This window comes from Vicugna pacos, chromosome 24 (genome assembly GCF_048564905.1).
Source record: "Vicugna pacos chromosome 24, VicPac4, whole genome shotgun sequence".
Taxonomy (NCBI): domain Eukaryota; kingdom Metazoa; phylum Chordata; class Mammalia; order Artiodactyla; family Camelidae; genus Vicugna; species Vicugna pacos.
The window spans coordinates 19,198,680-19,226,398 of record NC_133010.1 but is presented as its reverse complement, the minus strand read 5'-3'; the positions used below and the strand labels follow the sequence as shown (position 1 = coordinate 19,226,398).

Below are 27,719 nucleotides of genomic sequence, written 5' to 3'. Positions count from 1 at the left end.
GCCCCACCTCAATTTCACACACAGATTCGGAGTTTCTCACATCACCCCAGAGAGAGGGCAGCAGGGGAATCGAGTGTACCTGGCCGTAGGCAGCAGAGCCTGAAAGAACCCGACAGTCACACAGGTTGGAGGAATTCACTGGGTGGCCGGGGAGAGAGCAAACGGGGCTCTCACCTTCTCTGTAGTGGATGTGATGGAGTTTAGTCCGACATATCTTGCTAACACACTTCCTCGGCTGGATTCATCTCTTTGGCTCGATAGATCAATTCAGATTGAGGAGGCACCTACTGTTCTTGAGGTAAACTGGGAGGGAAACACAAAGTGTTTACAACGTCTCCATCACCCAGATTACTGCATGTCCTTAAGCTTCCTCTGCTGGTATCTGTCGCCTGCAGCTTCCTGGTGAGTGCCTGGCGGGTGGAAAGCCTTTCTGAGAAGTGGGGCCATTGGTATCTAGAAATTTCCTGCAGAGCTCCCCGCCATCTATCTTCCTCGAGTCTCCTGCCAAGCTCGGGGACATTCGATGGGTGACACAGGCCACCGGCCCAGATGTGGGGACGCCAGCATCCTGCATCCTTCCTGCATCTTAAAATCAGGCTGATGTTCTCGGGTTTGGGGCAGTTTGGTTTTTAGCCTTTATGAGGTGGACTTAAGAAACTGTGTCCCTTTTTTTTTAAGGCTTACTGTAATTTAAAGGTCTGTTTTGACCTGTGGGTTCGTTAAGTGGGGAGTTTTACTGTTTTTAATTTAGTTGGGAGGGGGGCTGAGAATGAAAGATTTTGTCCAGAGGTTTCCTTTTCTCCTGTCCACAACATGAGCTTTCTAAAGGCAAAGTGTGAGGTGGACGCCGGGGGACTGCGGTCAGTCCTAGGGCCTCCCTGTTGCTTCCCCAGCCTTGGCCTTCGGCAAGGAGTGTCCGAGGCAGCCGAGCCTGTGTGGGAAGAAGGCAGCCCCTCAGCAGACTGTTCTAGAAGGCCCCGAGGGTCTGCCCTTCCACCCTCTACCGCACGGGGCAGGTTCGGGCCCCTTGCGAGCCCCACCCCGCCCCGCCCAGGGCTGCCTGGACCCTCTGCAGCTCTCCCTGAGCACGGAGGTCTGGGAAGCCCAGCACAGCCACGGCTCTCCCAGACTGGCCTGGCGAACCTGACCGTGAAGTCGGCTTAAAGATAGAAACCAAAGGCATGGATGGTCTGGCGCAGCCACCCGGTCCCAGAGCAGTGGGCCCACTGCGTGCCCTGCCCAGGAAGGGTCGGTCCCCCGCCCCCCCAGAGGCCTTGGGGTCTCAGCCCAGTGACATTTAGTAGAAGTCACTGCTTTCCCTTCTCCACCCCCCCATTCAAACCTTCATTAAAGCAAGAAATCCACACCAAATGCCAAGCTGTTTTCCTTGGCTTTCTTTTTTCCTGATCAAATATTCCTCTATTCTTTCCATCCTTCACCCAGCAGGCCCACTGGGGGCCACCCCTTACTGTGCCACAGGCCCTGCCGTGCTGCTGCGGGAGCAGGGCGCTGGAGGTGCCTGTCCCTTCTCCCCCCGCAGCAGGCGGGACCGCTGACTGCCCCTGCTGCTCAAGCCCTTATCTCCCCCGCAGACATTTCCGGCTCAGCGCTGACCGCCCGCCCTCCCCCTCCGCTCGCCCTGCCTGCTCCACAACTCATCGGCCCTGAAGCCTCGTCCCCCTTGCAGTCTGCAGATGCACAGGGGCAGGCTGGAACACAGCACATTTGAGCCAGGCAGTCTTGTGACCTGTGAGTTGTGTTCTTTGTCCAGTGATAGAAGAAACTCTTTAAGGAGAGAGGTTTGTGGGGGGAGCATCCCAGGGGCTCACCTCCACCAGGGACAGCCTGAGTTCATCTCCCAGGGGCTGTTGGGACCATTTAGTTAAGGACAGTGCTGGCCAGGTCACAGCAGGGCCAGGTCGAGTGCTGAGGGCCGGACAAGGGAAGAAACATCAAGACTCAATCTGGAGTCACATTTTGTCAACGCCAACTTAAAAGCGGCTTCCAGGAGTGCAACTGCAAGGCAGAACGAGGCAAAAACCATAAAAGAAACATAGTAGTCGAAGGGAACGGTCCTCTTACTGCCAAAGGAACCCAAAGCAGAATGCGGGGGTGCTGGCTCCGAGAGCCCCGCTGCGTCGAGGGCCATTCAGACTTCTAAATGTTCCAGAAAGCCTGCAAACATGAGGCTGGCTGAACCATGAAGACACACCTGGCGAGGATGGCGCTGGCCTCTAACTCGTCTCCCGCTACCATCGTCCTGCTCAGGGTGTGGTCTGAGGACTAGCAGATCAGCTAAGGGGCTTTGAAAAGTAAGCAGATGATCACAGTGAAGAATAATACAGCTGGGGAGGGGTGTGGTCCACCTGCACTGGACCCATCTGTTCCTCATTGTGCGTGTATGGCTTTTCGACGGTGGGGCAGAACGAGCACAAGTTCCCTTTGCCCCCCTGCTCTGCGTGTTCCTCGGCTGCTGTCCCTCCTGTCAGTGCGTGACTAGGAAATGCACGTTTGTTTTGCTCTAAGGCTAAGCCAAGGACACCTGGGCAGGCCGTCAGCTGGTGGGGAAGCTCACATCACAGAGTGGATCCAAGGAATGGCTTAGGGATTAGGAGCTGTCCGAGGCTACGCGTGCCTCAGCCCCCAAACATCACGTGCAGAACTCAGGTCCTTGTCACACGTGCCGAGAGGCACTTTCATGGTCATTAGCTGCCACTCTAGACCACAGGGTTCAAGAGGGCCAGAACGGCATCCACCACGTATCCCCAGGCACCCAGCACAGTGCCTGGCACATGGGATTTACCAACTAAATACTGGTTGAGTCTCAGGAACCATCACAAAACCACCGCCGCCCTGGGCGGATTGTCCTGTTTGCAGCTCTGAATCAATTCTCTCCTCAGGTCTCACCCTACAGACCACACCTCGCAGGTGTCCTTGCTCGCTGGCTGCCAGCCAGCTTCTGCCAAGAAGCACTGAGAGGAAGTGGGAGTGGGATGGAAACCAGGTCCAGCCAAGTGTGGTCCACCGCCCAGTCCCCACCCATCCAAGGAGCCACTAGCCCCGGGGTCTCAACACCTCTTCTTAGTCCCTTAACCTGTCCACACCTCCACAAATAGTCCCCTCACTGCCCCTATCGCAGGAGACACACAGCCGGTTGGCAGAGCAGGACAGGGTGTCCCATCAAGCATGGGCTGTCCGGGGCTGTCTGTGCATCCAAAGCATCCTGGGAAGCAAGAGGAATGGTCCCACGAGAGCATCAAGAATGAATGGAGGATGGGAGGGTAGAGCTTAGTCGTAGAGTGCATGCTTAGGGTCCTGGGTTCAATCCCCAGTACCTCCATTAATAAACAAACAAACAAACAAACAAACCTAACCTCCCCTCAAACCCCCCCAAAAACCAACAAAAAAGAATGAATGGAAAAAGTCAAGATCACATACCCTTTAAAAAAAAAAAAAAAAGGCAGTTTGGTGACAATGAACCTGATCCTGAGGCAGCCTGCCCTGCCTACAGGTCCTTCCCTCAAAACCTCGGAGTTCTTGGTCGTTTCTCTAACGAGACGACTGAAATGAAAATTCAGTGGGTCCAGGGGGGAGGCTGAGGGCAGCTTCTGCCAGAACTGCTCACTATACATTTTTTTTTAACCCTGGCTTTAAAAAAAGGAAGCAGATCACCCTGCAGGCATATCTGTGAGTCCCTGGTGAAACCTATAGCCTGCTTTATGAGATTCAAAACCAGATATAATTCTTTTCCTAAGGCAGCTGCCTCCTCCCATGAGCCCTGTGCCACAGGGCAGCTGGCTGCTGGAGCCCTGGGGTGCAACAGGGGATGCAGCTGATCCCCTCAGAGGACTGGGGTGTAGAGTGGGTGAGGGCTCCCTAGAAATCCAGAGGAAATGGGACAGGCTCTGTGGAGGACGAGGAGGGGCGGTCGGAGCTGCAATGCAGAGGCAGCAAGAACCTACCTGCCTGGGACCACCTGCAGGAGAGGAGAGGGTGGTGGGAGGCCAGAGCCAGGTGGATGTGAGGGAGGGACAGGGGTGCAGGGACCCAGCTCTTGAACTACCTTTACCTGGTGGAGGCGGGCAGGTGGTCACCTCTTGGAAGGGGATCACTGTAAGGAGTTGGGAGAGGCCCGTTAATACCTGGAAATCCTACTTCACCCTGACTTCCAGACACTCTCCCACCTCCCTCCCCTTTCCCTCACAAGGTCACTTTCCTGCAGGCTTTTTTGGGGGAAAGGTAAGGACACGAGGGGCCTGAAGCCAGCACCCTACCCATTGAGCGTCACACAATGACGGGGGCGCAGAGACATTTCCAAGGAAGGGCTTTCTGGTCAATGAACCCCCCAAGTAGCGCCAGCCAGCGTTGCATCTGCCTCTGAATTGTTTGCATCCGGGAATTCCAGGCCCCACCCACCAGCCTGGCCCTAGTGGGACTGGCCCCGCCCTGGGCTGCGGGGCTCAAGGTGAGAGGCTGGGAAGGGCTGGGACTCCCTGTCCTTGTCTGTGATGGGACCCTAGACGTGAGGAGTTTGGGTATCAGAAGGCTCGGAGAGATGACAGGGAAGTGGCTTTCTGCAGTGATCCGCCCAGGGCCCTGATTCCACTTCCTGCTCCCAGCCGGTCTCTGGTTCCAGCCAGAAGTCTCCTGATTCCTGTGGCATTTCGCTCATTCACTCACCCCTACCCATCCCCAGGGAGCCACTGTGGCTCCCTTCTTGTCCCCACTGTTGGGCAGACACTGGCACTGACTGCCCCTCGGGGACCCAGGACCTGGGAGAGGCGGCAAATGGGCTCTGGGTGCCTTGCTGCTCCTTAAACCCAAATTACCCCCAGGTGCTGACCCCACGAACTCGACGAGATTGCAAGGCCCCGGTGGCATCCAGGCTTGGGTGATGTGAGGTCAGCTACTGCCACGAAGAGGGAGTTCCACGCCCACCAAACTCACCTGGACAGCTGTCCCCGCAGGAGGCCCTTGGAGGATGCTCTCCGCATGGGCCACTTCTCTCCCTCTAAATGATGCCCGAGGGGCCACGTGAGATGAGGCCTGCGAAGAGCCCTCAGATTTAAACACGAAAACATCACTGAGGCCCTTAATGAGCGCTGCTTCCCCAGGTGCCTGGAGTCAGGTTGCGGGCTAAGGGATCAGGAGGAGGTGAGGAAACGGCATCAGCAAGCGGAGACTTTCCTTTAAGAAGCGTCGTGTGACCGGGAGGAAAGAAAGGGCTAGGGCAGAAGCTGGAGGCTGAGAACCAAACCCTCTCACCCCCACACTGGGACAGAGGGGACTGAAACCACACCTTCCTGCCCGCATTCACAGGACGCTGCTCTTACACCGTCTGCATTATCACTTCTCTACCCTTTGGGGACTGTCCTCCTGGGCAAATAGTACGATTGTTTACTAGAAACTTCCCCCAAGACAACTTTTCCATGGAAAGCACCTCCAGGTGGTGCCTGAAGAGCCTTTGAGTCCCTCACCTCGCCGTCTCCGCCGATGTGGGACCGTGGTAGCCTGACTGTTACCCAGTCCTAAGTCCCACCCTGAGTTACCCACCTCACACGCAAATTCTGCTTCTTGGTAAAGTTCTGACCTTGTCTTTCCAGCTCCGAAAACCGGGCGCTGCTGTTCTCCCGTCCGTGCCGGGCCAAGTGGCGGGGCCCTCGGCTTTGTCTTATCGCTGGGTGTGCTGGGGACATTTGAGGAGCCAGCTTATGACAATGTGGCTGAAGAAAGAAGGGTGTTTAAAGCCAGTTGACAGGGAAAAGTCAAACAACCGAGAGAGGTCAGGTCAGGTTCCTGAGGAGGCAAGAGGGCCTGGAATCAGAACGAGCAGAGGCAGCGGGATTACTGCTGAGCTGCAGAGGAGGTTCTTCTCAACTGTGAACAGCGCGGAAGAGAAGTGCCCACGTGAGCAGGTTTGTCCAGATGAGATTGGGAAAATGACAGTTCTCACCTGACAGCTCTGTTTTCCCTTTAAAAGGGTGAAAAGTGGGGAGGGGTCGGAAGAGAGTGAAAAGTGTTTGGAATAGTTCTCATGGAGGTGAGGGAAGTGAACCAGCCTGAGAAGCCGTCCTTGGACATGTAAGTGCTAAGAGATTTTAAAGTCACTTTAGCTCACTGTCACATTCCATTTCCTCGGACACCCCAAGGCTGCCACAGACAGCCAACCCTAGGGAAAGTCCTGGATGATGAGAAGGAGCAACAGTAACATTTATGGCTTCTGATGTGCTGGGCGCCAAGATAAGTATCTCACATTTGTAGATGGTCTCTACATGGTATACATACGTGCATATGTACATATGTGTGTGGTGCGCGCACACACACACACACACATCACGTACGTACATACGTAACTTCTTCCCATTTAGGTATTTCCACAAACCTATGAGGGGATGAAATTACCTTTCCCATCTTAAAGACAGGAGAATTGGGGCTCAGCGGGATTCAGTTCCTCAACTCCAGCCTAGAACCACCTGCCCAGGTGGCTGCTGACCCCAACAGAGGCAGCCGTGGACCTGCCTGACCAAGGGGGCTGGAAAGACCACAGAGGTAAGGGAGGTGGAGAACTCTTAATAATGAAGAATCAGCTTCAGAATGAAAGCAAAGAATGAAAATAAATTCTGTGCCTGTCTGGTGCTCCCGCTGGAGGCAAAGTTGACCAAAGGGAACTTGAGAGTCCCCGGCGGGGGGGGGGGGGGACACAGAACAAGTCAACAGTCCATCCCCCTCCCTGCCCCTTCTCTCCCCTCTTCCCTCACCCCCTCAGGTATTCACAGGCTCTCAAGTCTCTTGGGGCCATCTCCCTACCTCAAGCACCATCACTGAGCCCACCCATGGGCCCCCAGGTGCTGTCCTCAATGTGCCAAAGGCCTGTGTTTTCAAGGAAGTGCGAGAAAACCCCTCCCTCCCTCTCAGGGTCACCTTTGATCCCACCGCTCGGGGCCCCCAGATCTAGAATGCATCTTGTTTGATTTATGCCTCAGAAAGCCCTCTCACCACAGGCCTTAGACACACGAGTCCCTGAGGGAGGTGTGCGTGAGTGCATCTGTGTGTGTGAGCCAGGGTGCGAAAGAGCACGTGTGAATGAATGTGTGCATGTGTGAGGGTGTGTAGGGTGTGCAGGGTTTGCAGGGTGCAGGGAGGAGCAGCAGAGGGTGGAAACTTAACAACATTATGTATTTTCCTCATGACCCCTTTTACCTCACTGACTCACAGAGACAGGCTGCCCACAGACCTCAGGCTGCACCGGGTTGTTCTGGCCCCACAGGACCGGTCTGGTTCCAGCTCACCTTAAGCCAGGGCCTCTGCTGTTGAGGCAATATTCACTTGTCCAGCTTTTGACCTAAAACTGGGCGGGCACCTTGGGGCTGCTCCAGGAATGTGGACCCTGCCCTCTGCGGGTCAGTGAGACAAACCTGAGGCCCACGGTGACCTCGATGCACTATGGCTTCCCCGTCCGACCAGAGCACGAGCTGGGGTGCAGGGTGAGAACAGCTGGACTCAAGGCAGGAAGGATAATGCAGGGGCGGGTTGTCCTCACAGGCCCTGTTCTGTTCGATCAGGAGGAGTGATTTGTTTGTTTTGTTTGGGAATTTGATGGGGACAGGGACACCCACGCCCCAAGGCCAAGGTCACGCAGCCCAACTCTTGGAGGTCAAGGCAAGGAGGATGGGCATTTTTTCAAAAGTGCCCACCTTGGTGGGCTGCTTTTCAGATGTCTGAAAACAAGACTTTTGGTAAGAATAAAGGCCTGAGAGACAGAGACATACAAATACATGATTCTACTTACATGGGGTCCCTACAGTAGGCCAATCCATAGACACAGCAGGTGGAATGGAGGTTACCCAGGGCCAGGGGCTGGGAGGCGGGGGAATAGAGAACAGGGAGGTCTTATTTAATGGAAGCTGAATTTCTACTTGGGATAATTAAAAAGTTCTGGAAATGGACAGTGGGGATGGTTGTACACACTGTGAAGGTACTTCATGCCACTGAATTGTGCACTTAAAATGGTTAAAAATGATAAATGTCATCTCATGTATCTTTCAAATAATAAAATTTTAATTAAAAAATAAATTTTAAAAATTTAAAAATAAATTTTATAAATAAAAAAATAATACAGGGCTGAGGAGGCAAGAGCAGCTGCGGGGGAAGGCAGCAGGCCTGGGGCGGGATGGGGCCCGAGGCTGGGGGGAGAACGCTGGAGGCGGGGCTCCGGCACACAGCGTCAGTGCTGCTCCAGTTGCAGAGTTCCTCCCCTGCTATTCACAGCTCAGTCCCAATGTGTGCACTTGAAGGGATTTGAAATATAGGACTTGACTGTTTCCCAGCTGGCAGGTCCTACCAGGGCAGCTCCGGTCCTAGCCGGTCCCTTCCTGCCCAAAGCACCGTCCACCCTCCCTTCTCTGTTGCTCCCTGGTGACTGCAGGACCCACACGGTCAGCTGCAGCTCTGTTCCCTCCTTTCCCAGAGTGGCAGCCGAAGACGCAGGACTGTCCCTCACTAATGCTATGGGAATCATAAAACCCTGCAGGACCCCAAGTGCTCAGGACAGGGGGTCTTTCAAAAGGTCCTTCTGCTCTGCTTTTCCTCCCATTTCTTCTCTTCTGTACCCATCAGCTATTGATACAATATTGCTGCACATCAAGTCACCCCAAATCGTAGTAGTATAAACTAACAGACATCCATTATTTCTCAAGAGCCTCGGGGTCGTCTGGCCCGAACCTAGTTCCCCTGAACCCGAGCAGGCTCGTTTATGTGACTGCCGTCAGCTGAGGGCAACTGCCCCGGGATGGCCCCAGCTGGGAGGACTTAGTGCTGTTCTATGAGGTCTCTCACCCTCCAGCAGGCTAGTCGGGGCTTGTTCTCATGCTGGAAGTGGTCAAAGAAAACAGGCATCAGGCAAGGAAAACCACGCCAGACTATTGCACTAGAGGTCAAGACAACTGTAGGAGGAGGCAGAGATTGAAGGCTACTCTGAATATAACAGGCAGCTGGGGATTTATAGCCAATGGGCAGGGCGAGGGGGTCAGTGGATGGAAAATTACCAAGAGGAACTTGGTTAGGTATCAAGGGTGGGGGGGATTCTTGCTAAACTGGCTTGGCGGGATTCTTGCTGAACTGGTCAAGAAGAGGGCTCAGAAGAGAAGCCTGGAACACAAGTGGAAGTGTCCAAGGCTTCTTAAGGCCTTAGCTCAAAATTGGCAGGGTCACTTCCACTGTGTTCATTAGCCAGAGCACGTCACAAGGCTGGCGCAGGTCCAAGCAGTGGGGAAATGGCTCCATCCCACTGCAAATGGCCTGGGCACTGGGAAGTGTGGGACATTGAGGCCACCTTTGCTACTCTCTTCATGGGAAGACCCTCTTCCGCTGACCAGGACCATCAAGTAAAGTGTGAAGTCCTGCATGCTCCCTGTGTCCTGACTTAGCTGGTAACCTGGCTGAGCATGAAGGCTTACCTGCACTTGAACAGAAGGACCAGAAGATGCCAGAACTGGAACCCAGGTAACCTAGTGACTCAGTACGGATGAGGGTGTCACGGCTGGGGCCAGGACCTGGATACGGCAGTTCACAATGATGCTCTTTGGCTCTGCCTCCTGGTCCACGTCCTACCTGTGTGCATGAATCTGTTCTGCCAGAGGGCAAACCCTCAAAAGGCCATGTTTGTTCTCTCCTTCTTCCCAGGAGAGAGTGCTTTACCTAGAGAACATGTGATAAGCCATCAACACACACAATTATAATGATAGGTTTAACTCCATTGGACCTTCAAGACCCCCAGGGAGACAGGACAGTTCTGGGAGCTGAAAGCTTAAAGTAGTTCTGCCCTGCTGGATAGTGGTGACCACACCTCCTCTGCCCTGTCCAACTGCACCACAAACGGGGCACCCAGACCCTTGGTTTCCCAGAGCACAGCCAACACCAGGCTGTCTTGCGTAACAGACTTTACTGAAGGCCTGAGGATCACAGAGGGCACCGGCTGGAAAATGGACCTTAAAGTGGCCACCAAGTTCTAGAAAAGTATGGAACTTCCACTCCTGCTGCCTCTCTCTGGAGCGCCCTTACCCACTTCCAGGTGCTGGGGGTCCCCTCTTTCCACCCCCAGATTTCCCCTGCCCCATGCTCAGGACTCCTGCCCCACCCCCAGACACAGATGTGGCTGTCAACATCTCTCTCCTTTGCTTCTTCCCTGGGTCCAGTGTACACAAACAGGTCTAGGTTAACAATGACCAACCGAGACATCATGGAAGTCAAATGCATCCAAATTTTCTAGTAGCCCAATTTTAAAAAGGCAGAAAGAAACAGGAGAAATTAATTTTGATCATATATTTTATATAACCCCATATATCAAAAATATTATTTCACATGCAATCAATGAATACAAAATGATTATGAGATTATTTTACATCCTCTTTTTTTATACTAAGTCTTCGAAATCAGTGTGTGCTTAGACTTCCAGCACATCTGGATTTGGGCACACCCCCTCTCAGGGCTCTACAGCCACATATGGGACACCCGACAGGACAGGGCAGGTCTAGAAGGAGTTGCATGGCCCTCCCCATGCAGAGCAAAGTGGCCTGGAGGCTGGTAGATGTCTGGGCCTGTGTTTAAGGTGCAAGAACTCACTCCCCGAGGCTAACAACCTTTTCTGCACAACTCTCCTGTCCAGGTCAAAGAGAAGAGAAAGAAAGGCAAACTACCAAAAAAAAAAAATGGTTTATTTTCCCTTCTATCCACAGCAGACTGGTAACCATACCCAATCACACAGAGCCTTGCCTCTCTTGACAGAAAGCATATTCTTTATTTGGACAAATGAAAAACCAAAACACCCTGGGTTTCGCTTGGGGCCAGCAAGGACATGACCCAGACAGGACATGAGCAAACGGATCATTTCGGGTAAAAGGGAGTGCTGGGGTTACCTGGAGATTCACCACCTGGGGGCCAGGGCCCAGAGAGCCACAGAAAATGAGAGCTCAGGAGACTGCAGTCATCTGGACCAGCCCCTTGAGTTACAGAGCCCTGGGCTCACCCTGTGTTCAGAGTTGAGCACATGAACTTGGGCATAAAAGATAGTGGTTAAAGCTTCAAGCAAAAAGCCCAATAAGAAATGGAAGGTGAGGGAAACAGGATGCTACATTGAAGAAACACCTTATCCTCTGCCTCTTGCTGGTGTCAAAGTAAAAAGACCTGAAAGTTTAAGAACAATGGGCCTCTAGAATGCAGTTTAAAAAAAATCACCCAAACAAAAACAAAAATCTTTGCTAGAGATTCTCTTTTTGAAAAAAGGTCTAACACTTTTGCAAAAGTTTTTGAGGTCAGTCCTGCTGGGAACACCAGACCGGACTTGTTAACTGTGCATGGCTCTTTCCAGCCTTAGGAATCTCCATTTGCTTGAATGACACTTGGAAAGACAGGCGTAAGATGACATTTGGTCAGATGCCACTTTCCACAAATGGAGAACTGGCCTCAGTTGTACAGAGAGGTTTGTGGGGGCAAAAGAAGGAAAATTCTAAACCCAGATTTTCTATTTGATCCTCAGTAGAAAGTTTGACATCTCAGATTAAGAGCAAAATGAAACTATATATATATACGTGCAAAGGTCACTCTGAACATCTTTACCTTAAATGACAAGCAGAGACCAGGAGAAGAGCCAATCATACTATTCCATTCCTATTCGCTTTGTTTTGTTCCTTTTTCCAACAACTTGGAGGAAACATGCAGGAAGAATGGCCTGACTGAGCTGACCTCCCGGGCTTAGGAGCCCTTCCGCTCTGAGAAAACCAGCAAGGCCTCTCTCAGTCTTCCCAGGACCAAGAATGAACGAGGCTTGTTTCACAGATGCTGAAGATGGTTCTCCATCGCCAACACTGGTGTCCAACACTGCAGGGCCTGGGTCCTCCCTGGCCAAGACTCACTGGACTTTGTTACCTTCTGTGTCTCAAAATGACCAAAACTGACACCTGGCAAAGTAGTAAGGTATTCAGAAACCTATTATGAGCAGAAATATATGGAGTTAGACCTTATTTTCTTAAACCTTCATTGTAGATTCAGAAGCAAATGACCACCTCACGTAAATTCATTTCTTTGGACTTCCATAAAGGCAAGGCTTAGAGTTTAAATCCAATTTTTAATCTGGTCTTATACTTCAGCATCCAATGATTTGAAACCTCCTCTGGAAAATCAGGAAATTAAATAGATTATGAATATAAATATGTGTTACATATTTATTTTATCCATCACTGCTTATTAACCCTATTCCCTGTGATAATCACTAATATCAAGTTCACCTAGCGGTAGACACAGAAAAGTGTGCAGAATTCAACGCAACACACAACAACAAAAAGACTTCAGTACTCACTCTGGAGAAACAGTGTCCCTGCTGGTGCTCTTACTTGGCCGGGAACTCCCATTTAAACCCCTTCCCCCGCCCCAGGGGAGGTTCTCACAAGCAATTCTTTCCGTGCTGCTAAGTGGGTGAGTGTGGGTTCTAGGCAAGCCAGCACGACAGCAAAGAAAGGATGTCCCCAGAGGAGTCTCCAAGGGCGTAAAATTCACAAAAGAAAACTAAAATGGCAACAAAATACCTTGGGCCCACTACCAGGTAGCGAAAGCTTGTTTGGTGGAGGGTGTTTAATAAGGCGACCTGCACGGCAATGATGGTGGGCGGAGCCATCCGCATGCAGGTGAGACCCTGCGTCTGTTCCCGCACAGCTGGGCACAGCTGGGCACAGCCAGGCCAGCAGGACCTGAGGGACCCTCTCCACGCAGTCCGTTCTCAACAGCAGCCCAGAGACCCCCAGAAAGAGTTCTCCTTGACACAGGGAGCAGCAGCGTCTCACCAGCTGTGCTTTCTTCCTTCCATCGCCCCGACAGGGCGCTCCGAAGCCCAGGGCTGGGCTCTCCCGCAGCAGCCCTGGAGTCCCCTCGTCCTGGGCTTAGGAGCCCTTCCGCTCCGAGAAAACCAGCAAGGCCTCTCCAAGTCCGCTGAGCAGGAGGCTGTGAGAAATGCAAGAGGTCAGCTTTCCACTCCCTGGAGCCTGGAGGCTGTGGACGCACGGAGCTGCCTGGTACCCACAGACCGCAGGGCAACGGATGCTCCCTCATCCTGCAACCGAACCTCTCGTCCCGGCCCACCCCACCCCACTTCGAGGTCAGGTCAGGGACTGTCTGGGTCGCCCGGAAAACCTCAGCTCTGCGGGGGGAGGGGAGTGGGTGCAGGGTGGCTATACTTTCCCTCAGGGAAGAAGGTGACGTGTCCCAACCGTCCTGACCAGGAGAAGGTGACTGCACTTCGTTAATGCTCTCCAGTGAAAATACAGAGAAGGGCTTCCCACAGAGCTGCCTGGTGCTCTCCGCTACAGAGGGTGGATGGATATGAAACCATGCAGGTATCCATAATCTCATTATTAAGCTGTTAATCTCTGAATCCTTTTATTTCATTTAGACTAACAGAACATTTAAAGGCAAAATACTAATGGGGAATCATGAATTTCCCATGAGAACAGAAAGAAATATGGTCACTGATCTGCAAATAAAAGCATAGCAGAACTGAAGATTGTGAGAAAAAAAGGAGCTGGGTATCTTAACATGCCTAAAATGTAACACATCCAAAGGTCCACACATTTTCCACATTAAACTTCTCAGTAGACAACCTGGTGTCAGTCTGAATCCCCTGTTATCCCTCCCAAAGAGCACTTGTGAGGGCGGGGCCATGAAGTCAAGATTATGACAGGGTCTCTGATGATAAAATGCTCTTGTTCAGAGGTGCCAACAGCCCTTTCAATCCCACCTTCTCCTTTTGTTCTCCCATTCATCCATCTGTTTCCCACTCCTCCTATATACCCACACCCAACACACACACTGGCTAAGACACCTCCGTATTTCTAACATGTATCTGGGGCACCAAGTGTATGAAACACACATTAAGTTGTGCACATCACATTCCTGGTGAAAAATGTCACCAATGTGGGTGACGCTGACATAAAGATAACTTGGACCATGGACCATGGACCACTTCCAGCACAGGAAAGCATCAACTACTTGTGTGAATATAAAACAATAAGCTGAGTTCAAACAGTGCTCGGACGTTCGTTAGCTACATAATCCCGTGCACGTGATTCAGCTCAGTTTCCTCAGCTGGACCACAGGAGACGGTTACCTCTAACAGTCCTGTGAGGCTTAGGAGGACACACTTGAAGCAATCTGCCCCCGTGTGTGGACTACAATGGACAAGCTGTAAAATACTATTCCTTTCCCATCGATTGCCCTCCCAGAGCAGGGATCCCTTCCTCACAACCAGCTAGCTTCCCGAACGCTGCTTGAAGACTCCTAATAAAGGACACATCCTGCTTTGCAAGGTAAGCTCCAGCCATGGCATTCAGGCATGCATCTACAGGCATCTTACTCATGGAAGGCCCTGGGCACGTGGTTCCTCCCTCCAGGAGGAAGTCTTGCCTCAAACTGACCCGACAGCTGCTTCTTACATCCTCGCCGGGAGCTACTCTCTAGGGCAACAGAGAACAAATCTACGTCTCTATCACCCACCTGTCAACCCTAGAGAGTGGAAAAATGCTCTGAACCACCCCCACCTCCTCTCCCTGGTGATTTAAGGCCTCTCTCTGGGTGAGGACAGACAGGTGCTCGTCAAGCAGCCAGTCCCTGAGGAGTGGGCTGGGAGGACGTGCCCAAGCCCAGCTAACAATGGGGAAGGGGCGGAGAGGGGCACGAGGGAGATGTCTGCCTGATTTCTTAAGCTCCAAGTTGGAGTGGACTTTCCTCTTTCCCATAGAATTATTATAACTAGTGACAATAAGTCAGTGAATTCTCTTGAATGCACACTGAACTCGTAACAGCGCTGCTGAAGCTTGTCTACATTATGAACCAAATACATTTCTGAGGACTTCCCTAGACCTGTAATCATCATCTCTAGGATTGCTTCTGGGATAAACTGGGGCCCAAGTTCCAAAAGACCATATTTTGAAACATGACCCATTTGTGCTTGTTCCTGGTCAAGTTCAGGGGCAGACCCCGGTGCTGGCGGGTTCTACCACCCCTTCTCTTTGGCTGAAGATAGAACCGGGAAAGGGAAGCCATTAATCTCATACACAGGCTCACTTCTAAAGACCTGGCTTTTCCTTCTAAGCGGATCTGATTTTCCCTTCAACGTCCCTTAAAAAACGCACACACCGTCTTCCTAACCCCCGGGCAAGCGCAGAGTCACGGTGACCTGATGCAAGATCTGTACAGAACTGGCTTTGGAAGAGTTTTATCTCTGCAAATGTAACAGGGGGCTCAGTCACTTCCACCAATCCTCCTTAATCACCAAGGAGAAGAACAGGGTATCGGCTGGCTCGTTGCCACCCTCACTCCCGTAGCCTTAGAACAATGCTGAAGTGCAGTAACCTGGCCTTTCATCCCTTTGGCTTAGCGATTTAATGAAACACCAAGCGGCTTAGGGAATGCTGACATGAAAACAAACCTGGTTCCGTTTACTGTGAAGACAGCCGGGGAGGTGAGCTTTGATGCTGTTTTCTAAACAGCGGGAGACACTGACACGCAGTGCAGGAATCTTAATAGCATTACAACTGTTTAAGTCAGAGCTTTACTGAACTGTTTGCAAATCTTGTAATCCCCATCTTTCCTGAAGTGAACAAACTTCATGTAACTAAGGCATAAACATCAGATTGCAGAGCAGAGCCGTCCAGAAATAGCCATCACTAGCTTCTCTTCCAGGCGGTTATTTTCAGCATCTCTCCAGTCCTTCTCTTTTCTCTCATCGGGAGCCAAAGGCCCCATCTCAATTTTACATTTATTATGCGGTGATTCAATGAATGCCTATGGTACCCACCAGATGGAGGACACAGACTGTGTCCTTTTCCCAGCTGGAGGCCTCGCACTTTCAACACCCAGTAAATATTTGCTCAATGAGTAAAGGAATTCTTATACCTGCTCCCCCTTCTCCCATCTAGATTCCAAACTGTTTTTTTTTTTTCTCTTTTCCTCTTTTCCAAAACTAATGGACCGCTCCCTTGGGAACTTGCTGAGTGATAGACTGTTCACAATCCGATAAATGGTAATGAGCATTGTTACTTAGAAGGCCCTTCTTAGCACTTCAAAGAGGGGGTTTCAAATTTTTAATTCAGATGGAAACTGGATCAAATTCAGACACTGTGTTCCTAGGTGTATTTTAGGGTGTGTTGGGGGAAATTCTTTCTTCACCCCTGAATTGATTCTTCCTACAAATAGACTTGGGCAGTCTCCAGGCAATCCCCGAAAATTAAAGGCATAGATATCTTTACTCAGAGATGATGCAAGATCATTTTCTAAAGACTGTTGGTGTTGCTGAAGTTGGGACTAGGATCAAGTTCAAGCGATCCTCGTGCTGGTAACCCAGGACCAATGACGGGTTCGCTGAATAATGGGCAAAGGAGAGAAGGGGGTCACGAAATCCTACAAAGAGCCTGTGTTTTGGTTATTCCTTTCTCTCCTTGTACCTAAACTATTTCACAGAGAGGAGCGACTCTCCTAATCTAAAGAGGAGTCAAAGAGGAGGCACCCACAACTAATTCTACTCGACAAGGACACTGCTCAGGGTTCCGAATCTTTTTCTTTTGTATCTGTTCCTTGGACGAAACTTTGGAATAGAGGGCATTCATAGTGATACATACCCTAAAATGCTGTTAAGTTAAAAATGAATAACTAAACATTAATCTGGATATTTAAATTACCTTGCAATAGATTGTTTTTATAATTAAAAACAAGATAATTAGCTGGACAGGAGCAGTTGCTTTTAATTAAAGGCTTTAAAAGTTGACCAATGTTGGGGGCTTGTTAAGTTTATAATTTTTCTTGGATACATGGCTTAGAAGTTTGGACCTGTTGATTAATGCCAGGCATTAAAGGTGAATGAAGGGGAGCGCTCAGCCGGCAGGTAGGTGGAGAGTGCACACCTGTGTGGTCAATGCTGGTGGCTGGACACAGAGAGGGTGGGGGCGCTGCTGAGGACTTGACCCTGGAGCCAATCCAAATCTCTGATTAGGAGATAAGCAAGTTCCTTAAGACCTTGCTGCAATTTCAAATGCCATTTCTCCACTAACCGCCACAAACTTTTAGATCCGTGAATCCCCAATTGGGGCGATTCTGCCCCCAAGGGAACCTCTGGCAATGTCTGGAGACGTTTTTGGTTGTTACAACTGAGGAAGGTGGCTACTGGCATCCAGTAAGGTGGGGCTCAGTTTTGCTGCTAAAAATCCTACAAGGCATAGGATAGCCCCTCACAACAAAGAATGATCTGACCCAAAATGTCAACAGTGCTGACAGTGAAAAACACTACTTTAGACAATGAGCGATTTTGTGCATCTAAGCTGTTGCCCACCCAAGAAGGTGGATGAGGACATGTGCCCTCGTGTCCTAGATGGAGACCTTGCTAGGGTCACAGACTGTGTCTGTAGCCTCAGAGCCTGGCAGGCACTTGTGGAATGAATGACCACACAGGCAAATAGAGGGAGGCCATCAGCCGAGTCGGGGTCCTCAGCCTCAGCCCGCCTGCTGACTCGGAGAGCCCACGTGAAGGGCAGCCTCTTCCCATTTCAGCAACTGCTCCTCAAATTAACAGCTGTTCCACATTTTCAAAAGAATCTGGAAAGCTGGACTTTTATGGGGAAATCATCTGATCTCTAAATGTTGACTAATTTGAAATTTGAAAATCAAAAAAGAAGAAACAATAACTATACAGGCAAACACAGTAGGTCCAAACAAAACAGGCCTGCAGCCCTGCCTTTTGTAACTTCTGATCCGTCTAAGCTCCCACAGGACAGAGACCAGCCACGAATCCCTGCCCAGGATCTGAGAGCTGGTCACCCAGTCCCAGCTTGAACACACCCAGTATATGGACCATGAAGACCAGCTCCGTGCCAAAGACAGGAAATCTGAAATACAGTCTGACACTCCTCTCCTGGTGGTTCACTTTGTGGTTGGAAAATTCTTTGAGGCTGAAAACATACCATCCTTAAACTCGAGAGTTCTAAAAAATCAGGAAATTCCAAAGTCAAGGTTCCTTTTGCAATAATCACACATGCTGTTTCCTTGATTTGGGTACACACAGCCTTTCTTTCCATCTTGTTCAGGGCATGCCATGAAGTTCACAGGATGTGGAACAGCCTGGAGACACGGCCTTCCACAGACGGCGGCTGTAACATTCAGAGTAAGCACGTCCTCCCCATTGGAGAGTGAGCTCAAGCTTATTTCTCACACTCGGTTCAACATCTGGGTTGGTTTGTTTTTTTTTTTTTAGTTCTTTCTGCAATTATGCACAAAATATAGTCAATGAGACTAATTTATAAGTAAGAAAAATACCGTCTAGAATTTAGATGATCACTATGAAGAAATATACAGAAATTTGGGGAAGGGTCTCAAGGATACCAGGATATCTTGGCAGTTGGGTTTTTGGATGTCAACCTGCCCACCATTTGTGTCCTGACTTCCCAGGACAGGCGGGGAGGAAGAAGGAGGCAGCAGGACTAGCTCCCTGCTCCTCAGCCCCAGCTCCAGTTCCAAATCGTTCAGTCTCACCATTGGCACCTCCTGCCCCTCCACCCATCCCTGTCTTCCTGGGGCCAGAGGGACCAAATTCTTTTCCACCCACAGTCTAGCTATTCCCTTCTGCAGAAGGTCCAGTTTCAAGCCAGTTCCAAGGCCCTCCTGATCACCCCTTCAGTCTTCACGTCCATCATGCAATCAAACAGTTACTATCTGATCACGCACATTAGCTCTGTGACTTCTCCTTCTCCTGAAAACTCCGAGGGCTGGATGATGCCTTATGCTTCTTAGTAACGTCCATGTACTTTGCACACAGCACTCAATAAATACTGGTTAGCTGATTGGTAGAATTATAGCTTATAGTATTAAAACTCTAAGGCAATGAGATCCTTTTCCTAAAAATGTTCCACTGGACATCTCAGTTCACCATGTCAGCCCCTGAACAAAACCAGAGCTGTTCCGTCCTGGGTAACGCTCCCTCTGTACTGCTGCCGGATCATCCAGATGCTCGTTATAAATGATCAGACTGGTGGGAAGAGGAACATTTAGGCCAATGTCTTTTCTACCTCCCTATGACCCATTTCTGTCGAGACACTGTCTCTGCTGCTGCTAAGCCCTTGGTGTTTCCCAAGTCATTTCTAGGGGGGCATGTGAGGTTTATGGGATCCTGGACACACACAGACCTGGATTTGAATTCTGGTCCAATCACCTAGTAGCTCTAAAATCCTGGGAAAATCAATTAAATGTCCCTGAAACTCAGCTTCTTCATTGTTAAAAATGGGGATAACTTGGAGGGTTGTTGTGAAAGTCAGTGAGATCATTTTATTTTAAAAATGGCTGAAATACAGTAGTTGTTCAATAAACAGTTACTATTATTAAAAAAGGAGGAGAGATCAGGACAAGGAAGAAGAGGAAGGCACAGTAGTATTTCCTAATTTTTCTTTTCCTTCCATTTTTCCTCCTGGGGCAGGAAATGCCCCCATTAGGGGATCCTGAAAGAGAGTGAAAATTCTTCATTGATTGCCATGAGCAAAAGGATTCATTTCTGCCCATCTGAATGGTTTACATACAGACCTGCCCTCAGGCAGGGGGAGGAGCATCTACAGACACCCAAGGAAGTGATTTTTCACCTTTTTCCAAGAGCTGTCCCTGGCCCTCGGGAAATACCTGTTTACTGAACAAACCCCTTCCAGCCCCAAGCCACACGAGATGCAAAGTCACCTGTTAGACCTCCTCATGGTGGTGTCCCCTGAGCCTGCTTCTGCCCTCACGCTTATCCTGCAGCAACTTCCTACTGAGGTTTAAAAATGTCACCACTGTTTCGGTGCTATGAGGGCACCAGGAGATTGTTCACAAGACGTCCTGGGAGAGGGGAGGCTGCATGGGCACACCGGGCACTGTGGTCCTTGCGTAAGCAGGTGACAATTCTGCAGGTCCAACGGGCAAATAAAAGCGAAAAGCAGAGGGGCCAACCCTTAGGATTACTCTCATCCCAAATACGAGAAAAAATTCCAATCTTCTAGAACTATGCCTTATTTGAGGAAAGCTAAACAACAGTTGTTTTTTGTTTCCATCATGCTGGTAAAGAAATGTAAAAACCTATTCCAAAACTTGTCTGCATTTCCATTTTGGAGCCCCATTCCTGGGCAGGGGTGCAGGGGGCCATACCAAACAATATATCCAAACCAGAATGGAAATAAGCATTCTCTTCAAGTGGCCCTTGGCTTGTTTTTCTTTTTAAAACAGAGGTTAGGAGACCAGTAAGTAGCACCAACAAATAGGAATTATGCTCCATAATGTGCTGTGTTAGTGACTCAGGCCAGGCAGCAGGCAGCAGGCAGCCGTGGCCACAGGAAAGGAAGGCTGTGTGTCACCAGAGCAGCAGCCTTTAGGCCGGGCGAAGACTCAGCCAGGACTAACCCACCCCAGGGACCCAGCAGCTCATCTTGCTCAGCAAGCACCACTCGGTGTGGTTTCATTTTGCAGACAACGGAGCCCTCCTCACTCGCACGGACACCCCTGACCGTACAGTCCAACATTTTCACCACTAGCTCCAAACTGGCGTGAGTTCTGGTAAGTGGAGACAGTGGACGCAGAGGACAACAGACCTTTACTTTTCACTTGATGCTTTTCTGTATCGTCTACTGTATCTCACAAATAGCATGCATTACTACATAGCTTTAAAGTACATAAGTATATACCCCCCAAAGTAAAGTGTGCCCACTGGTAAGGGGAGCAACAGTGATCTTCACAACTTAAACTCACCATTACTCCCCACCTTGTCTCCTCCTTCCCTGAAGATGACAACCAAAATCCTTGGTAGTGATCATATCAGCTGGTTTGAATATTAGCAAGTGGGAATAGATCAAAGTCCTAACTTGGTTATCTCTCCAATGGGCAGTCCGTGTAGAGAGTTCAGAGGTAGAACCCTACAGCCTACCTTCCATACAGCAGACCACGGAATGTGTTTTTAACATAGCCCCACGTGGCTCCTCTGCTCAAAATCCTCTGATCACTTACCCTACCCCCACTCAGGGTAAAGCCAAGCCCTAAAATGGCCTTTAAGACCACACATGGTCAGCCATCAACTCCCGCTCCAGCCTTCTCTCCTACTCCTCTCCCCCTATCAGCCTGCTCTGGCCACACTGCTCTTTGAGCAGACCAAGCACACTCCGACCTCAGGGCCTTTGCACGTGCTGTTCCCCCACAATGTCCCCATAGCTCACTTCCCCATTCCTTCAGGACTGTCTTCAAATATGGGGGTGGGGGAGGCAGTTCTGTCTTTAAGAAAATAGGCAGATGCATTCCAAATGAGGATGATCTGGAGCTTGCCTAAGAGAAAATGAATTGAAGGATCAAAGGAAAAAACAAACATAGTTATACACACACACAAACACACACACACACACACACACAATTAGTGGTTCACCAATAGTGGTTACTCTTGGGTGGATGAGTGGCTGAAAGGTGTACTGGTGAGGCTCTATTTCCTGCTCTGGATGCTGGCTGTAGTAGGTGTGTTATATTCAGTTTGTGAAAATGCATCAAGTTGCATATTTATATATATGCACTCTTTTGAATGCATATTTATATGTCAATAAAATATGTCCCCAAATCTCACACCCTTTCTTTAACATTTGAGAGCAAATATTAGTACCCTGAGGAAACCCAAACAATTACTTTGCTTCTTCTGTCTCTGTGCAGACTTACCATCCCACGGTGGCACTGGTCAGGATCATATCAAACAGCAATATGGATAAACCAGCTGTGACCACCTGCAGAAATAATTTCAACAAAGGCCATCAGAGCAGTAGGACCTTGGTAACCTTCTCCAAGGCCATTCACAAGCTGAGATTGTGCTAGTTCAGATCCCAGACATAAGCCATGTCTTCCCACTCCATGTCCTTCTACCCCCACACTTCCTAGTCCGCTGCATTTAACAGAAAATGCTAAGTCCTAGTCTATTCTGAGGTGAGAATCTTCACAGAAGCATTTAACTTCCAAACTCTTCAAAAGAGGAGGCACACAGCCAACATCTCACTCATCTCTCTCCAGGGCAGGGGCAGAGCAAGAATACCCATTTCCATCTTGTCTCAAGTGTGCAAAAATAATCCCCCAGCTTAGAAGTACTCATTAACCTGCACCCAGATCCTCTAGCTAAAAAGCCGGCTGTCAACCTGCCTTTTCCTATGGCACCGTCCCTCCCTTGTCCTAATGCCCCCGTCTTTCTGGCTTACAACATAGTCTAAGAAACCAGGTGCTTCCTCAGGGAGGGAGCAATTAAATAATGAATTATTTGCAAATATCTAGAGGCCAAAGGAGAGGGAAGAGGTTACCCTACATCGCTCAAAGCTAGAAATTCTAGAACAGCAGTAACGGGACCCAGACTCCCAAGGTGCCCCTAAACAGTAAGCACAAAGAGTATTTGTGAACCAAAGACCCAGCTCTGTCAGTGCTTGGAACGTCTGCTCAGGAAAGATGATTCTTCCCCGAACCCCACACTCTGGAGTGCAAGCCGGCTCCAATCAGGAAGGTCACGCTAGGGGCTTGCTTCTGTGCAAAGACGAGAAGAACGAACCAGGCTGTCCTGGGATAGGCCACCCAGGCCGGATGCCCTTGGAGACGTCAACTGTCATCTCACTCAAGGGGACGTCATGTCCTGTCTTGGAGGCCTCTCTAGGTCCCAAGCTGGGAACAAGGCAGCAAGCAGATGGTCAGAAGGAAGAAGTATGTTTAATGAGTTTCATCTTCATTCATTTACTGTCTCAAAAAGAAGTCTGGAAATATAAACCAGGAACCTTCAGTATAGAAACTTCGTGAGATTTTAGAACCTTTGTAGCAGTTCACCTCTCTTGAGGTCACTTTCTGTTTGCTTCCCTTTATTGATTTGCAGTGAAAGCCTCGACAACAAAAAGGAAAAAAAAGCAGGGTCACAGAGATAGTTGCAAAGCAGAATGCAAAGGACAAGAGGAAACAGCTTTCTCCAAGTGAGTGGTGGCTTTTATCTTAAATAGCACGATGAATGGAGCTCTTCTCCCCCTGTCCTCCCTGCGGCTGGTTTGACATTTCATTTAGGACTTTTGCATGTACGGTCATAAACTGGATCCTCTTGCAATGGAATTGTCTGGTTTTGGAAACAAGGGGACACAAACCACACAAGTCAGTTAATCAGGCTTCCCTGCTTCTTTTCCTGTAAAGGACGCACATGGTCTTTGCTGTGGAACTGAGCTTGGACCTGAACGCCTCTGGACCTGGAGCTTCTAGTTGGCGTGGCCTTTAACAGCCACTGTCCTAATCAAGCCTTTTCTCTCTCCTGGATCCATGCTTGCCATTTTCACTTTTTAAAAAAAAATTTTTTTTTCATCTAGGTTGTCCAACTCATTAACACTGAGCTGTTCGGAGAAATATTACTTTATCTCATTTGTGCCCATTTGTTCACCTTCCCTTTTATTTTACCTTTAATTGTCATTTTCTCTTACTTTTTTTTTCCCCCTTCCCTTCCTTAATTGTAACCAAAGTTAATCTCGTTAATCCCCCTTTACTTTTGCAACTTGGACATTTCCTGGGACGGTGCCAATGGAGACATATTTCTTGGGATTGCTGAAAAGGGCTTCCTTCTACTGATGGAGGTTAGTGATGGCAGTTACCGGAAGAACTCACCACATTTCTGAAGCCTTTCTTAACTCTTTACCATTGTCTTCACCCCCTCCACCCCTTTTACCAGATCATTTTTTCCCCTTTTTTCCCAACTTTATTGAGGAATACTTGACAAATGTAATTGTATGTATTTAAAGTGTACAACACGATGATTTGATATATATATCCGTACATGGCCTCCTCTGACTGCCCCCTTCCCATGACTTCAAATTTAGTCTGTGGAGCCATCACCTCCCACATGCACTGCAGCAGTCATAGCCAAGGACTTGTGCCTCTGCTCCTCTGTGGGTTTCTTCAGCTTGGGAGGAACCTTGTCTTCAGTGAGACAGACAGCTGGCCTGTTTGTTCCTATTAAATGCACCTTTTGCCAAGAAAAACACCTCTCAGAATTTTCAAACCAGCCCTGACTTGAAAATAAGGTTGCTTTCGTAGCCGGACTGGTGCCTTTCCATCTGCTGCTTCCTGGAAACGTTTGTGTGGTCTCCTGCCTTTCTCCTCAGTCACTCTTTCAAACGTCTCTAAATTTTTATCTCTCAATGAGCGAATTTTCTGCTGGCTGAGATGCTCAGTGAAATTTCACAAAGAGGTCTGTGTCATTTCTGTAGAGAACACGTTTGCTCTAGAGAGCTACTGTGGAGTTGGATGGCCCACTGTCTAATCTATTTTCAGAAGAGCCCTCAGTTTCTTAGGCTTCTCTTCTCTTCTTTACGTCCATCACCAGCCCAAGCAGTCAGCTCTCTTTTCGGAAGCATTTCCCACCCCACCCCCAACCTCCCCATTCACACACAGCACCAGAGCTCTACCACTTCATGGAAGTCACTGGTTAAGGGATGAGTAGCAGCTGACAACACGTCACCGAGGGGCAGATACCGGGCAGCCCGACTGACCCACTGAACGACTTGCTCCCACACGTCCACCCCACTGTATATGAGCTTCAAATTCATGCCTCAGCAAAGCGACCAATTTCCATATGCCATGGGCCGTCAGGGCTGCTCAAGAGCACTGGAAGTTGTGAGTGATAAATCTGCTTGTGTCAAGAGTCGTCCCCACTTCAAATTCCACTGAAGAACAAGCAGAAGCCAGGAGTGGCTAACCGTGTGCTGGGTTCAGAGTGTCCCATGCACGGGTCCCTAAGGGGCAGAACCTGAGGGGTGAAACTGACTGCCTGAGCTCAGAGGTGTGGAAACTGTGACCCAGAGATGAGGTGCGACTTGTTCCAGGGGACCGGCTACTTCACGGCAGGGAGCAGTGGGACGAAGGCCCTGATTCCCAGGTCAGCCTTTCTCCGAGCTAGAAACTCAAGAAGGGACCCACACGAGCTCCGTGCAGCTTTTTTGAAAATAAGAATCCACTGTAAGCAGGGACTCAAACAGATATTTGCAAACCCATGTTCATAGCAATATTATTCATAATAGCTAACCCAAGTGTCAATCAATGGAGGAACGGGTACACAAAACATTATGTGTGCATGTGTATGTACATATATGTAAAAATGTATATATAATGGAATATTATTCAGCCTTAAAAAGGAAGGAAATTCTGACATACACTACAACCTTGTGAAATGAGCCAGATACAGATAGAGAAATACTGTGATTCCACTTATATGAGGTACTTAGAAGAGCCAAACTCAGAGACTAGAATGGAAGGTCTAGGGCCCAGGAGGAATGGGGAATTAGTGTTTAATGGGTACAGAGTTTCAGTTTAGGTTGATAAAAAAAATTCTGGAGATGGATGTCAGTAAAAGCATAAACATTTTTTCTTCAAGCTTTACAATGACTAAAATCTGCTCATGAGAAAGACTCCAAGTTACTCTTGGGATCCATCATTCAAGAGATGGAAGTAGCAGCCATCACTGCCAATTGTTGTTCTTGCTTTCAAAAAGCATTTTAAAAAATACAAGTGTTTCCCCAAAGAAGAAAGAGTCCTGTGGTCTGAGGAATGTCTCCTTCGTGCACACACAGACCTGAATGACAAACACCAGGACCTGCCACAGTCCGGGCTGCCAACAATAGCAGAACTCAACACATTGTGTCAACGGCGGGGCTTTGAACTTCCTGGCTTTGTCAATGGATGTCACAACCTCTGTGTTGTTTAAACAGATTTTGGTATTTAAAGCAGATCAGGTTTGTTTTTTAAACATTCATTTCGATCCTGAGACAAATTTCCTGTTTGTTTAAGGGAAAATAAAGAGGAGCAGTTGTTAGTGGGAAACAGCCAGAAAGTCATGCATTTATTTGGATAGAGATTCAGAGATTCAGCTTTGTTGTTTACTGTTCTGTTGTTGTTGTTGTTTAAATACATATGACTTAAGGAAAAAGTGACTGATGACAGCATGTCTATAAGGCCCTTAGCCAGAACTGCCCCAGTCTCAGCCACGCACCTCCCGCGTAAACTGGTTATAGTCTTTCAAACACTGTTTCTTACCATCATTTTGCCTTTGCTCAGCAAAATCTCTCACCTGGAATAATTTCATAGGCATCCCCAAACAATTCCTACTCACGTTCTGAAAATTCATTTATGGAAAACTTTTCCTGAGCCTGGCCCCCCTCCACACATCCAAGTGTATCAGAAGCTTCTTCTAGTGGTTCTGTAACCCCTTACCATAGCACATGCCAGGTGCTACTGAGATGTGTGGTCTCCCCAGCCAGGGGGTGAGATACTCATCTCTGTGTTCAGGGCCTAGCGACAGAGACTTGCCTGATACATTTTATAGAAACGCGCTAGGATCATCAGAGCTGGTAATATAACCCATCCCATGTAGATACAGAATCTGGCAATAGCCTTTAGGAGATGACTCATTGTATATTTGTTTCTAGCAAGATTTTGTCTCCTAAGTACCCCCAAGATTATGAGTTTTCACTTTGCCCTTCTGGGCCAGCCTGCAGCCTTGCAAACTGCTCCAGAGCTCAGCAATATCTCATGGGAATACTGGGCTTGCCTTTGGGGCTCTCCTAGTGTCCCGTCCATCAAGTCAGTTCCACACGACTGCCGAAAGCTCTACGAGTTTCTCTTTCCCACAGAATATTTCCTCTTCTTGGACCAAGTTAGATCCTTAGCCTGCACTCAGGATCAGCAAATGTCCTCCCCACACCCCGTGGAGAAAACAGCCTGTGTTCCTGGGTGCACCTAGGAAAGGCTCTTCTTTCTCTGGAAATTCATTTCATTTAGTTCTCATTGCTTTCACAGATGTCTGATTTCTTTAAAAATATGTTTTTTTGCCATTTATTTGTTTTCCCCCAAGTTGTTTCAGTTGAATGCTGGCCTGTCACAATGCATAACATTCTACTCTGAAGCAGATTTCCCTTTATTATACAGATAAGAAAACTAAGACCCAGAGAGATGGTAAGCCAGCAGTTTTCAAACCAGGCTTGGCTGACCACTGCTTTCTCAGAGCCACCTTGAACGTCATGGTGAGGCAAGGTGGAGAGGCTTTATGTGATTTGTTCTGAACATCTTCCTGATTGGTGACAATCTTATTAACCTATCATTACAACTTTAATTAGCTTTGTATTGTTACGGTAGTCTAGGATCTCGTATATATCAGCCTGAGGCAACAGGACTTTCTCAAGGGCACAGTCTCTTTTCAGACACAGTTTCAGATACGATGCAACTGGTGGTGATGAATAAGGCAGGCTGGAGGTGAGAGGAACGTAAAGTTTCTTCTCCTCATGATTCTCTCTGCCCAAAGGGAAGGAAACTCTTCTCTGTTCCATCCTTTCATTCTCTTCCAAGTTCACTCTGATGGGAAGAATTATTCATCTGATGATGCATTTAATGAGGCTCATTACACTAGCTGGTGGAATTCCAGTGCTTTAAAAGCAAGAACCCAGACTCCAATGGTTTATTTCTTCTCTTGAATCCACGCAATGAAATTTTCTTGACCCTCTGTCTCCACCTTTTGGGGGTGGGAATGGAGAACAGAGAGGAAGCCATGCCTCCTATAGGGGGCAGAAAGCCTTAAGTCTCTAAGCCAAGGCTGAGTTTTTTCAATCCAACTTTGTTTCCCACTTGCCTACTATTCCTTGTCC

General features: G+C 49.0%; 1 protein-coding gene across 2 annotated transcripts in view; it reads right to left on the bottom strand.

Annotated features, from left to right (window-relative positions):
• Positions 1-10,305: 10,305 nt before the first annotated feature.
• TMEM241 (transmembrane protein 241) overlaps positions 10,306-27,719 on the bottom strand; it is an 82,577-nt gene continuing 65,163 nt past the window's right edge. For both annotated transcript variants that reach the window (XM_072949108.1, XM_072949109.1), the window contains 2 exons: positions 21,742-21,806; positions 10,306-12,990 (listed from right to left, as the gene is read on the bottom strand). In XM_072949108.1, coding sequence (XP_072805209.1) covers positions 12,930-12,990; positions 21,742-21,806 — 126 coding nt within the window. In that variant the 3' untranslated portion in view covers positions 10,306-12,929. The remainder of the gene's footprint in view (positions 12,991-21,741; positions 21,807-27,719) is intronic.